The sequence below is a fragment of the Cottoperca gobio genome, chromosome 1 (genome assembly GCF_900634415.1).
Source record: "Cottoperca gobio chromosome 1, fCotGob3.1, whole genome shotgun sequence".
In the NCBI taxonomy this organism is placed as follows: domain Eukaryota; kingdom Metazoa; phylum Chordata; class Actinopteri; order Perciformes; family Bovichtidae; genus Cottoperca; species Cottoperca gobio.
Window position 1 is genome coordinate 10,333,378 of NC_041355.1, and position 12,510 is coordinate 10,345,887.

General features: G+C 41.3%; 1 protein-coding gene across 2 annotated transcripts in view; it reads left to right on the forward strand.

Moving 5' to 3' along the window:
- Positions 1–7,494, forward strand: part of pax5 (paired box 5) — a 55,737-nt gene extending 48,243 nt beyond the window's left edge. For both annotated transcript variants that reach the window (XM_029435334.1, XM_029435342.1), the window contains exon 11: positions 726–7,494. In XM_029435334.1, the coding sequence (XP_029291194.1) occupies positions 726–808 (83 nt within the window). In that variant the 3' untranslated portion in view covers positions 809–7,494. The remainder of the gene's footprint in view (positions 1–725) is intronic.
- Positions 7,495–12,510: the final 5,016 nt, after the last annotated feature.

Consider the following 12,510-nt stretch of genomic DNA (forward strand, 5'->3'; position numbering starts at 1 on the left):
TGCATTGCCGATAGTCTGTTATCCTTTCACATTCATTATACATTATCTGTCACTACTTTTACACACCGTTTCACCACTTTTGCTGACCTGGAAATACAGAAGCACAAGCAAATCACTGCAAGGTAGCTGCACAGTGTCGGCTAGGTCTAACGTCTGACGCCTCTGCCCCTCCTGCGTCTCATCTATAGGACCCCTAAACTGCCCTAGCTGCCTATATGAGTTTTACTCATTGTAATTATAATTTAAACTACTAAAATACTATTGTACAAATGTACATATACCAGAAGATTACAGATTAATCAAACACAACAAAATACTATAGTGCGCATAACAAAATAATACAGTTTCCATGTCCATTAATATTCCAAACATCACTGTGGGTCCCACACAAATCCCCAGATTAGCTAAATTCATTTGGAAGAGGAAGTACTTGCAGCTTTAAGAAGCATATTAGCATCTTTTAACTAATTATTTTTGGTTTTCCAGCCCATAACTTTAATTGTTTTGATTTACTAGCACCATCTTGTTCCCAAATGTATCAGGCAGCTGTTTTCAGCAAAAAGCTCTGATAAACCCTCTGCATGTTATCTGCTCAGGACCAAACGGCAGATAGGCAAAGTTTGGGATTAGCTGGTGAACAGAGTGAGCATTAATATGCTAAAAAACTAAATATCCAGATGTTCACCATATCTGAATAAAAGATTTGTTTCTGTGTTTCTTTGCAGGGTCTCCGTACTACTACAGTGCAACATCACGGGGGGCGGGGCCTGCTGCCACTGCAACAGCCTCTGCCTATGACCGCCACTGACCCCTCCTGCTAAGAGAAGAGGAGGATGAGGAGAAGGAGACGAGGGAGGGATGAGGGGACGGATAGCACCAGCACTGCACAGTACAAACCTGCCTACACATGGACGACAATGAGGATGAAGATTTCAAATTTTTGACGTCAGTGAAGTTCAAGTTCATTTCTTTGACACGTAAGCCAACAAACGCACTGCTGAGCTCCAACACAGACAAACTGTATGGGTATGACCTTACTCTGAGGACAGAGGCATGGCAGTGTCAATAACTGATGGTGATAGGACTGGTCAGAAGCAAAAGAATATCCCATAATATAGCAAGGCTTGGTATCCCTATCTTGTGTTTAACCAACCATCTACAAATCCAAGAAGTCAGTGGACTAAGTGTGCAGCAGTGATTGAAACTGAATTGTGATCTTCTGGGTAAATTGTGTTTTCAGGTTGAGAATATTTTTGAGGAAATGATTTGAGTTGATTAGAGCAAAATCACTTTTTCAAACAACAAGTCTTTTTATGCCCCGACATCAATCAATCAATTTTGTATGCCATGTTACAGTGAAGTAAAGACAATCCAATTCTCACAACTTTGAATGACCAAAATCACCCATAGCATTATCATTCTAGTCTCTTTACTGTAGATTCAACACATTTCCCATGGGATCACAATGCTGAATAATAAATGGGATACCATGTTCAGCTTCACAATTGAGTGTTTGCTAAGCCCCGCCCCCATTAGTTGCTGTTGCTATGCCTGTCAAGCTTTCTCTTCTTGCACGGCACAAATGCAGTTTACAATGTTACCAGCGGCAGATTTACCATCAACGCTTTAAGGTTTTTCTTTCAAACAAGGAATCCTTTCAGACAGAAGTAGCAACAAAAACAACATTTCTAGTCGGCTACCATACATGTTGCCAACTAAAAACAGTTCCAAAAGCCTGAGCAAATATGGCCTATAGTTTAATCTATAATCACTTTTGCTCTTCTGTTTTTGATTTTGAAAAAAGGCTGGAAGATAAGAATCCGCCCTCCAAACTCTTTAAATACAGAGTAAGTCTCTTACTACAGCCCCATGCACACTGCTTGAACATGTGGAGAAATCCAAAGCTTGACAGGCCTGCCGTGCCTAGATATGGTTGCTAAGCTATGATTGGATTAATGCTGATCGGGGGTGAGCTTTAGCAAACGCTCAGTCCCAGGGGTTGTAGCCAGATCCCAATGTGTATCACAGAACATCTAACATCCACACTTGCTTTCTAAGTGGTTTGCAGTTTGCCATTAACTGACGGACAGGCCTTTCAGTAAAAGCACAGCCTAAAATCTGAGCCCTCTGCTGTAAAATGAACAGTGAACATGTTCACATCAGACCAAAATCAAATCCACCAGGGAGTGTTATTGTACAGGAAGGTGCTATCCTACCTCCCAAGCCAAGATTTAGTCCTGATCAAGAGCTATTTATAATGGGAGGAGACACAGAGTAATATATTAAGAAGCTTTTCTGCGCTGCACTCCGTGATGAGAGTGAATGCCTGTAATGATTTATAATATGTGTCACGCTGTTGTGCTAGAATAGTGATGATAATGATGACGATGATGATAATGACGATGATGATGATGACGATGCAGTGAAATATGAAATCTTAAAAACTTTCATTATGAAAAGAAGTCTTTGTTTATAAATATGATCCGATTGCGATTTTCCTGTTTATAGTTTGTTGCCTGGTACCAGTTGACACAGGTGCCATTGAATAAGACGCCATTTGTATCTGCTTCCTTAATATTGATATGAAGAGCCAGGAAGCAATGGCACCCTCTCTCTGTCTCTCTGTCTCTCTGTCTCTCTCTCTCTCTCGCTCTCTCGCTCTCTTTCTATTTCTCTCTTTAAACTCCCCAAAGATGGGCCGCCCCTAGTGGATCGGCTGACTAACTACAAAAGCACAAAGAGACTCAATCATCATTTAAAGGCGCCATTTTAATTTTTTTACTTTCTTTTGAAACCATTAATTCTTCTTCTTCTTCTTTTTTTTCTGCTTCTTCTTCTTCTTCTTCTTCTTCTTCTTCTTCTTCTTCTTCTTCTTCTTCTTCTTCTTCTTCTTCTTCTCTTCTTCTATTTCTTCCTCTTCTGCTTCTTCTTCTCCTCCCCCTTTTGAGTGCTTGTCCTTGTGCTGTTTGACATTCTGAAATTGTTACTATAAAAGCATTGCTTTCGTGAAAAAACAAGTGAAACTGTTTTATTTTACTTTTGTTTGTCTCCTACATCAGTTCTGCGCTGTGACAATGTATGACACCAGGGTCGAGGCCTTACCCATCATGTACAGACAGAGTAGGACAGTTTTGCCCTTCACTGATCTGGAATCAGTGTGTCATCCCTCTCAAATGTTTGAGGGTCCACAGTGTTGATCTTGTGAGAGGGCAATATCTTCCTAAACCTGTACGTAACTTCCTGTCTCACTTCTGTCCATACAAGACTTGTACAGTAATCAGTGAATGAGAAGAGAAGTCCAATGTCAATAGCAATTTCAATTATTCACATTTGAATTTAGATTTTAGTGATGAAGCTTTCTTTATGATAAAAAAAATAACTAAGAGGTGTGGTGTTGTTTTAGCCATCGTCTGCAAGTGTTTACATTTATATTTTTATGTTTTGGGTACGTGTGGCTGACCGTAGGGATTCATTGCTACTGTGTAGTTTTACTAGCTAACAGATTAAAGGCACCAAATCTGCAGCGTGAGACATAAAATATCGCTAGATAAACATATACCTATAAACACTGAACAAAGCTGTTAGTTTCTCAATCTTTGTTGTTTCTGGGTTTTGAAATTGTGATAGAGTTGATCCTACATTTTTAAACCTTAAAAGTTGTGTGTACACAACTCTAAAGCAGATTCTTATGACGGCTCGCCTGCTGTGCTGCCAGCGTGCACCGCAGCAGGAGCCTTTCCTTATTTCTGTCTTTCTCTCTTGATCTTTCTGAGGCATTATTGAACCTGAACCACACCAGCTGAAAACAAGGACAGTGCCTTTAGTTTTATATGTCAACTCCCCCCTGACTGACCACGCATCACTAAAACAAGATTTAGCGTCCCTCCCTGCAACTCCTTAAACAAAACTCTGCCTATCTGCCCATGCGAACACAGGGTTGTAGATTATATAAAGCCTTCCACAAATAAGTAGCAACCAGTCATTTCCATGCAAACTTCAGATATGAATTTACATAATGTACCAATAGTAACATTACAGTTCTAATAACAGCATCTATGACATTTCAGTCATAGATTCACTTATACAATTTGTAACAGGGATGATGTTGAAAATACAAATTGATCTGATGGGAAATAATCTTAGCAATCTACAAACGACATCAGGCGGCTGGACAGTAACAACAATCAAAATATATTCCAAGGAAGGTCTGTTTCATTAAAGTCAAAATAAAGTCAAAGGTGGCACAGGAGTCTTTCCTCAGTAGCGGAGCACTCAATGCTGCCTCTGGTTCAGTATATTTTCCAGCCACCGGTGGCAGCACTGAGTCCTGCCCTGTAATGACTAATTGACTCCTTTCTCTCTTAGAATAAATAATGTTTTTAGCCATGCAACTATTTCAGGCATTGCCGTGACAGTTGACACAAACATTCATGTTCCCTAAAGAATGAATCCCATCATGTTGGTCATCCACTGACTTGTCCTCTAGTTGCTACCATGAGGATCATGTGGTTTTAAGTGGAAAAGAAAATTCATGCACCCAACAGGAAACATTTTACTTTCATCTCGCGGTATGGTCTAGTAAAACATTTAATTTGTTGAATACTTTTGTTAATGCTAAACTAATATGGTGAACATGGTCAACACTGTACCTGTTAGAGTTGTGTTTTTGAGCATGTTAGCATTTAGCTCAATGCACCTCTGTGCCTAAGTACAGAGTCAAAGAGCTGCAAGCGTAGCTGTACACTCGTACAGTCTCTGTACAGTCTTGTTGTTACTTCATAGCTGTCTGACATGATTTCTTTTCCAGCTCCAGAGTTGCTAACAAGATTTCCTACCATCCCCTGAGTTAATATTTTAACAATTCTTCAATAATACATTTTATGAGCGAATCTCTGACTGAACTTTACAAGTTCTGAGAAATATCCATGCAGGACCGGGATACGTGATATACGTCCCTGGATCACTGCTAAACAGGACCAACTGGCTTGACAAGAAGTAAAAGAGGTACAAAATATACCAAAAGGTCAAGTAAGCTACAGACATGTTACAAGTCTGTTCATTAATATTGTTTTTTTTTATCCAACTAGAGCGTCTCATAGATGAATGACATCCTTTTTCCACACACACACACACACACACACACACACACACACACGCACACACCAACACACGTACACACACACTACTGTAAACATGAAGAAATATTGATTGAAAGCCGTTCTTCTTGAGGAGGTGAATCCAGTCGTGCCTCCTGTGTCCGCTCGCGAGAAGCTGCGACACCAAACAGGCCAAATTCATTCTCTGGTGTAGCGAAGAGTACAGCCATGCATTAACAGGATTATTTGTTAACTATGCATCTCATAGTGACACAGCTTGCCTTGCCATTGCTTTGACCTAATTGGTTCACATGGGGAGAGAATGCGTCCTCATTGGCCCGCAGTTGTTTCGATTGGCAGCCGTGACATTGACTGCAGCGGTGAGGGGGAACTGTCATTGCGGGTGGTACTGTACGAAGCACGGCGAGCAGAGGCCACACACACACACACACACACACACACACACACACACACACACACACACACACACACACACACAAATATAAGTACAGACACACACTCTCTCCCTCCCTTTGTCCTTTGCGGAGTGGTGATCGCCCCTCCTCTCATGCCCCTGTGTTCCCCAGGGAAGGCCAAACCTGCTGTGCCATCAGAAGCTCATCCCGTCTTTTTTCTTCAACTCCCTCGGCCCTAATCTCATCATATCTCATGCACTCGTCCCCCCCCCCCTCCACTCCTCCCCTCCTGTAGCACTGCCACACCACCAGGATTAGGAATATTAAAACTATTCTGTTGATTTCAGGCCTGTAACCTTCTTCAAAAAGTCCTCCCTCTTTCTTCAGACAGCCCTATAAATCCCTTTTTTCCTCTCCTTATCTTACTTCTCTCTGACTGTTCAGACTTGATGCTCACTGTCCTGTCAGAGATTCTGCATAGGAATGAAGCAGGTTGTTTTGTGCCAAAGCGAGGTCATTTCAATGGCAATATTGCTGCCGGTATCTTTATTTGGCCAAGAATATTCTGTGAGATCGCATCTCATATTCAGTTTTGTCTTCAAACACAAAGAAACACTAGTTTCAGGTCATACAAAGTTGCTTCATTTCCAGCTTTGCTACAGTTTACTGCGCATGAAAATGCATCCTGAATTGTTATCCCTGCTCCAAATCAAATAGGAAACTGAAATAAATGCAAATCAGTTTTTTTTCTTTATTATGATTTTTCACCGAGTGTGCACCGCCTGACTGTATCTCAATATGAATCCATGAAGATGGCTACTGCCTCTGTAAAACCTGAGGGGATTTCAGCATCACATCTTGACAGCAATTAGTGGCACAATCTGTTTCATGCTTGCTGATATAACTAGGCTCTGGACAGATCTCATACTGAAGTGTTACAATGTTCTGTACATCTTAATATTATTCAACTGTGGAAGAGGAGAACATACACAGGACTCAGCCTACAAAAATCCACTGTGCTTTTTAAGCAGATGTTTCAATCAAAAAAAAAAAATAGATAACATGATTTTTCACCTTACTGTGGCCTTTCGTGTAACAATCTGGAGTTTTTTTGTGTCCATGGCTTCCTATCTGGGGTGTTATAGAGATATTTATATCTGTAACGTTTTGGTAAAAAAAAAAAAGAATAAACAAAAGACAGAAAGAAACACATGAGAATGCAAAGACAAAATTAGGTTTTAACAATTCAGCTCGATCAATTCTTCAAAATCAAACGTGACAAAAAGAAAACATATCTGTAACATTCACCAAAGCCTGTGATGCCTGTTTTAAATAATAGAATCTTGTACAAAACATATAAAATAGCAGAAAAGACTTACAGATACAAACACAAAATGAAGATAAGAAATGCCTTCAAATATTCTGGAGGGGAGGATTTAAAAAAAAGTAAAAGAAATGCTTCTTTAAGAAAATGTGTATGTTTTTTATTCGATTTTCTAGTAGTTGCAAACAAAACTTGGTGTTTTTCTCTTTGTGTGTTGTGTGTTGTCTTAATATTTGAATGTATTTTACTGCAGTGCGAATTTGCCAAAGATATCATATCACTTGATTTCTCTCCTTTATTTTTTCTTTATTTTTTTGTTCCTGACTTGTGACCAATTTTGTTCAGAAAACTGGAAATAAATGGTGAATTTGACATTATGCTTTTTAATTTTTTTAATTTTACATATTTCTATTGTTAATATTATTGTTATTTTATTTCCTGGGTTTGAGTTTACTGTGAAATATTAAATTGCAGTTTGCTTGATGCATCTCTTCATACTCTCTTCATGTCTGTGTACCTGTCCATCCGTCCACCTGAGTGACTGTTGTTGGTGAATTATTCCATTTATGTACCTGTAATGTGAAGCTAAGAAGTAATTATTTGTAAATATTTGCCATAATTTTATTGGTCCTTCAGAATAAAAAATAATTTTTTGGAAGTTAAAGGTTCCGTGTCAGTACTTGTGCTGCAGATGTTCTCATGGACGTCAATATGCATGCAAACAGTACACACACACACACACACACACACACACACACACACACACACACACACACACACACACACACACACACACACACACACACACACAAACACACACACACACACGTATTGCTGCTCTAAATGCCACATTCCTCAACATCCAGCATCAGCTGGATAATCGGAGACTTCCAGAGCAGGTTGCTGCTTGTGTCTGTGTGTGACCCTGCGGCGCAGCTTTCATCCTGGGGACACATATCTCATCTTGAGGCATCTATCTTGAGGGGGGGGGGGGGGGCAAACCCCCTCCCTCTCCTCACCCCACCACTCTGAGTGAATGGAGTGTCCCACTGCTGCAGTCTTGGCTGCTGGCCGAGTCCAGGAGGGGGCAGAGGTGTGTGTGTGTGTATGTGTGTGTGTGTGTGTGTGTGTGTGTGTGTGTGTGTGTGTGTGTGTGTGTGTGTGTGTGTGTGTGTGTGTGTGTGTGCGTGTATAGAGGAAAGGAGGAGGAGGAAGGGGGAAAGGGGTGATAATAGGACACAAGCCACGACATGGCGACAACACGGCACACACACAGAAAACAGCACAAACCCAGCTTGAGACACAGGCCGGGCTGTCTGCAGCTTGGGTGCCTGCCCAGGACACCAGAATGGCACAGTATGCTTTTGTGTGTGTGTGTGTGTGTGTGTGTGTGTGTGTGTGTGTGTGTGTGTGTGTGTGTGTGTGTGTGTGTGTGTGTGTGTGTGTGTGTGTGTGTGTGTGTGTATGTTCAAGCTCATTTTGGTTTCTTGCCAACTAAATGCAGCCCTGTAAGGTTGAGTAAGAATGCATCATATGGTAAAGTATAAACACTGAAGTGAAAGTTATCGGTCACTGTTTTATTCCAGCAATCAGGGCTGGATTAATAATCCTTTTATGGGGCCCCGGGATAACATACGCTGTGGGCCTTCCACACATATTTCCACATCCTAATGGCCCAGAAACTAACCAGTATGAACCAGCTGAAAAACCTCCATTCCATTTACGTTGTCAGTTAGTTTGATTAAATCTCTTTAATTAAAAAGGGGCTTTGCACCAACTTTACATCTCAAACTCAAATGTGCTGGTCATGGGAAGTAGCAGCCTTTGCAGTCAGCTGTAAAATGCCTTCTGTAGCTCTGGTGGCAGCTTTGTGAAGTCTGAAAAAAACTGGGGTCATGGCATTTGAAAGACGTGGGTGTTAAGCAAGATTCCATTGAGTTGAATTATGGGAATTGTAGGATCTAGGGTTTTTGGAGCTCAGGATATCTCAACCTCTACTGCTTCATTTTGTACCTTTTCTTTTTTAAATGTGTCTCTTACAATACCAACTAAAATGGCCCTTTATTAAAACATTCTCCCTTTGCACTTACGATGCATGTAACCAAAACATGATTAGATCAAAGTATGGATGGAAAGTTTCAGTTTGCACTGGCGTAGTTTAAAAAGCTATGCTGTGTTAGTAGACTACTGAAACATTAACTGTTAGTAACAATGTTTGTATCTAGGTGCAGAGCTCACAAATGATCTGTCAGAACAATGTCGGCTTGAAAAATAAGGGTTTGGCAGTGTTCAGTTAGTTAGAAAGCAGGGCGACACCCTCTGCCCTCTTCACTCTCTTCCTATTGCTCCAGATTATATAACATGACTAGGCATTGACATCTTCTACCTCTCCTCCCTCTCCCATCCTCTTCCTCCTCCTCTGGCTTCCTATACAAGAGCAGGAGACAGACAACAGTGGTACTTATGGAGGCCAAGAAGTCATGCAAATTAACGTCAGTCAGCATCAGTATTTTTTGGCCCTCCAGAGCCCCTGTACGGAGGAGGTGTGGGGCCAACTGAGCATAATTGGGCCTCAGCTGATTAGCGAAGAGGGGCTCATACAGGAGAGAGAGGGGGGGTGAGAGGAAGAGATGCTGAAGAGATATTAGGAGTGAGAGAGCAGGGCCTTTGAGAAAAAAAGAGAGAAACTGACACAACATACAGGATGGAGCAGAGAGTGTGCTGAGACACGTGTTGCATATTCATGACTGCTGCTGTGTTTGCATCCTCACTCTCTCTGCCATCTTTTCTCTCGCTCTGCTCTATACTGTTTATCTCCACGAGCACATTTGTCCTGTATTCATATTATGTCATGTGTGTAGAAGCATTACTGAAGTTGTGCAACAAGCATGTGAATACCATGCATTATTTATAATGGTGTGCTCTTTAAAGGATTCCTCTGGTTTATTACAACGTGGGGCTCATTTTCATAGATTTGACCATCGTTCCTATTAGTTATGATAACATTGTACTCATCAAATGTATTGCTGAGATCTGGGGACACAGCGACATTCACAACAAAAGAAGAGCAAGAAACACAAGTAGTGAGATGATCATACAAGTTTTAAAAACCCCGTCACCATGTCAGTATTAACGTCAATATTGGAGGATCCTGCAACATCTCATATTAGGTCCAATGCCAACTTTTAAAGAAATCATGCTTTCTACAATATCTGCACATAGTAATATCTTCCTCGTTCCATCAAGGATACACTACTTGCTGTGCTGCTGTCACTAAATCCTGACAGCAGTGCATGTGACGGATAGTCAGTGAAACATTTTTTTTTTCTGCCTCCTCCAAGTGATCCTAATGACAACCAATCAGAGCCGAAGAGTGTCTAACGCAGCGTCACTGTTTGTGAACTCTGATCAAACTAACTATGGCAGCGCTGATCAAATATGAATCAAGGTTCTGGTACTGCATTGTCTATTTCAATCCACAAATTCAGTTTTACCTCACAAAAAAGTGTTTTCTAGATAAAGCTAGATACACTGTTGGATTGTCTGACTGCAAATGTTACTTAATTATTAGTTTTAGCAATAACTTTGATGCAATGTTTTCATTATCAATAGAAATAATGACAGAAAGTACCAAAAGAAAACAAGGCACTGTGGATCCCTATAACCAAGAGCAGTTTCCTGTCTGAGGAGACATGTTGTTCTGTTGTTATTTTTCTAATCAATACCTTTTGCTTGTAAATGAGATCATTTGACATCTTAAAAGATCCTTAAACAAACTTGCCACCAACCAGTGACATTTGTAAACTGCGATAAGGGCTTGCAAGCTGACACGGTTTCATTTTAAAGGGTCACAAGGCCGTTTCAATCCAACTTTCACATGTAATTGCATACCACCTGTTTCCATCATCACCATTAATCATGTGATTGTATAACTGCGCAGGCAATGGAAAGAAGTACGGCAGTCCTCCTCTGCTGTTCCTTACTGTTGGCTCATCAAATGAGGAGAAACTGTCTGACACACTTACAGCGAGAAAATGTGGTTTGACCTTATCACAGAAGACATTTGGACCTCACAGAATGAGCCATTACATGCCTCTCATTGCCCTTTACAGCAGCGTCTGTGTTCACATACACACGCACACTAAAGTCACACAGATGCATTACACAGTGACAGTGGTAAAGATGAGCGAGGTTTGTACAGAGTGCTTATGTGCTGTGTTTCACTCATTAAGGCCCCCCGGACACCAGAAATGACGAGACACGTAGTTCCATGTAAAGTTTTTATCCCCCCTCGGCCTGTCACTCACAATCACTCCCTCACACAGATACTACATGTAACAAACGTCAGATGTGAGTACAGTGTGTGTGTGTACATGTCTGTCGATGTGTGGGTGTCGGACCATTGACAGGCATGGAAGCAGCTTGTTGAACTAATAGCCTAACTAATGTGTCTACATTCCCTCCCTCCTTCTCCTTACCTCCCTCACCCCTTTGCAAAACTGACATCTATGGACCGAGCAGAGAAAGGAGGGAGGGAGAAAAGAGAGAAAGGAGGGGGAAAAAAAGGAGGAGAGGAGTGGGTTGACAAGCGGCAGACCCTCTCGCCCTCCCGTCTGCCTCCGTCTATCTCCCCCTCGCTCCCTGAGGGTTTGTCTCTGAGGGTAGTGCTATGATGAATAGGCCTGTCTAAGCTAACCTAGCGGAGACCAATTAGAGAGAGAGAGAGAGAGAGAGAGAGAGAGAGAGACAGAGAGACAGAGACAGAAAAGAGGAGCTCAAGAGGAAGGGCAGATAGGTTAAAAAAGGAGGTAGGAGGATTGGGTTAAAGTGAAAAGTTTAAGACAAAGCACATTGGGTATACTGTTGTCTACATGTATGTGTGTGTGGGCGAGCTGTCAGTGCTGAGGGAGAGGCAGCGTGAGAGGAGCTGGCCTCTTAAGTCTTAACCTCGTCTGCTACTGCAGGAGAGGCTTTGACAGCAAAGACGCACAAACAGGACTGACCCTCGCAAAAACACTTCCTCCTCCTCCTCCTCCTGAGAAACCTTTCACTGCTGCGCTCCTTGTTCCTCGACTTCCTCTTCCTGCTGATAGCTTTCTCGCCCCGAGTTGAACTAACACGTTAAGTTTTAGTGGCATATTTTAATTGCAATTAATGTACTGTTTGCTAATAGGCATCCCTGATTGGTTGTTGCTACTGGTCTATACTGTTGTGTTTTTGGACTGCATTTCGTAGATGTGTGGGTAGTACACAGCTTATATTTATTTACTTTTCTGTTATTTAATAATTATTTTAATTCTCATCTATGTCTTGTGATTCAACTTACAGACATCTGATGACACCTTTCATTATCCCCATTTCAAACCAAGTGCACTACATTTCATTTTGATGTTTTCTTTTGAGCACTAGAATTTTCCTTGTGACATTTATGCGCTGTATGGTGCCCTCATAAACTCCTGCAAACAAAATAGTGTCCACAGAATGTATTTCCCCTTACATGTGAAAGTTAAGCTATAGTTTGATCTCAGGTACTTCATCTGTCACTGAAGAAACAAAATAGTGATCATTAAAGTATCCAAAATCTCTTTTTAAAAGACCTGTATAGGGTCTAGCACAGAGCCAACCCAAAGAAGAAAATGGGATTACCTGTTGATTTACAGGCGATCTCTGGGAC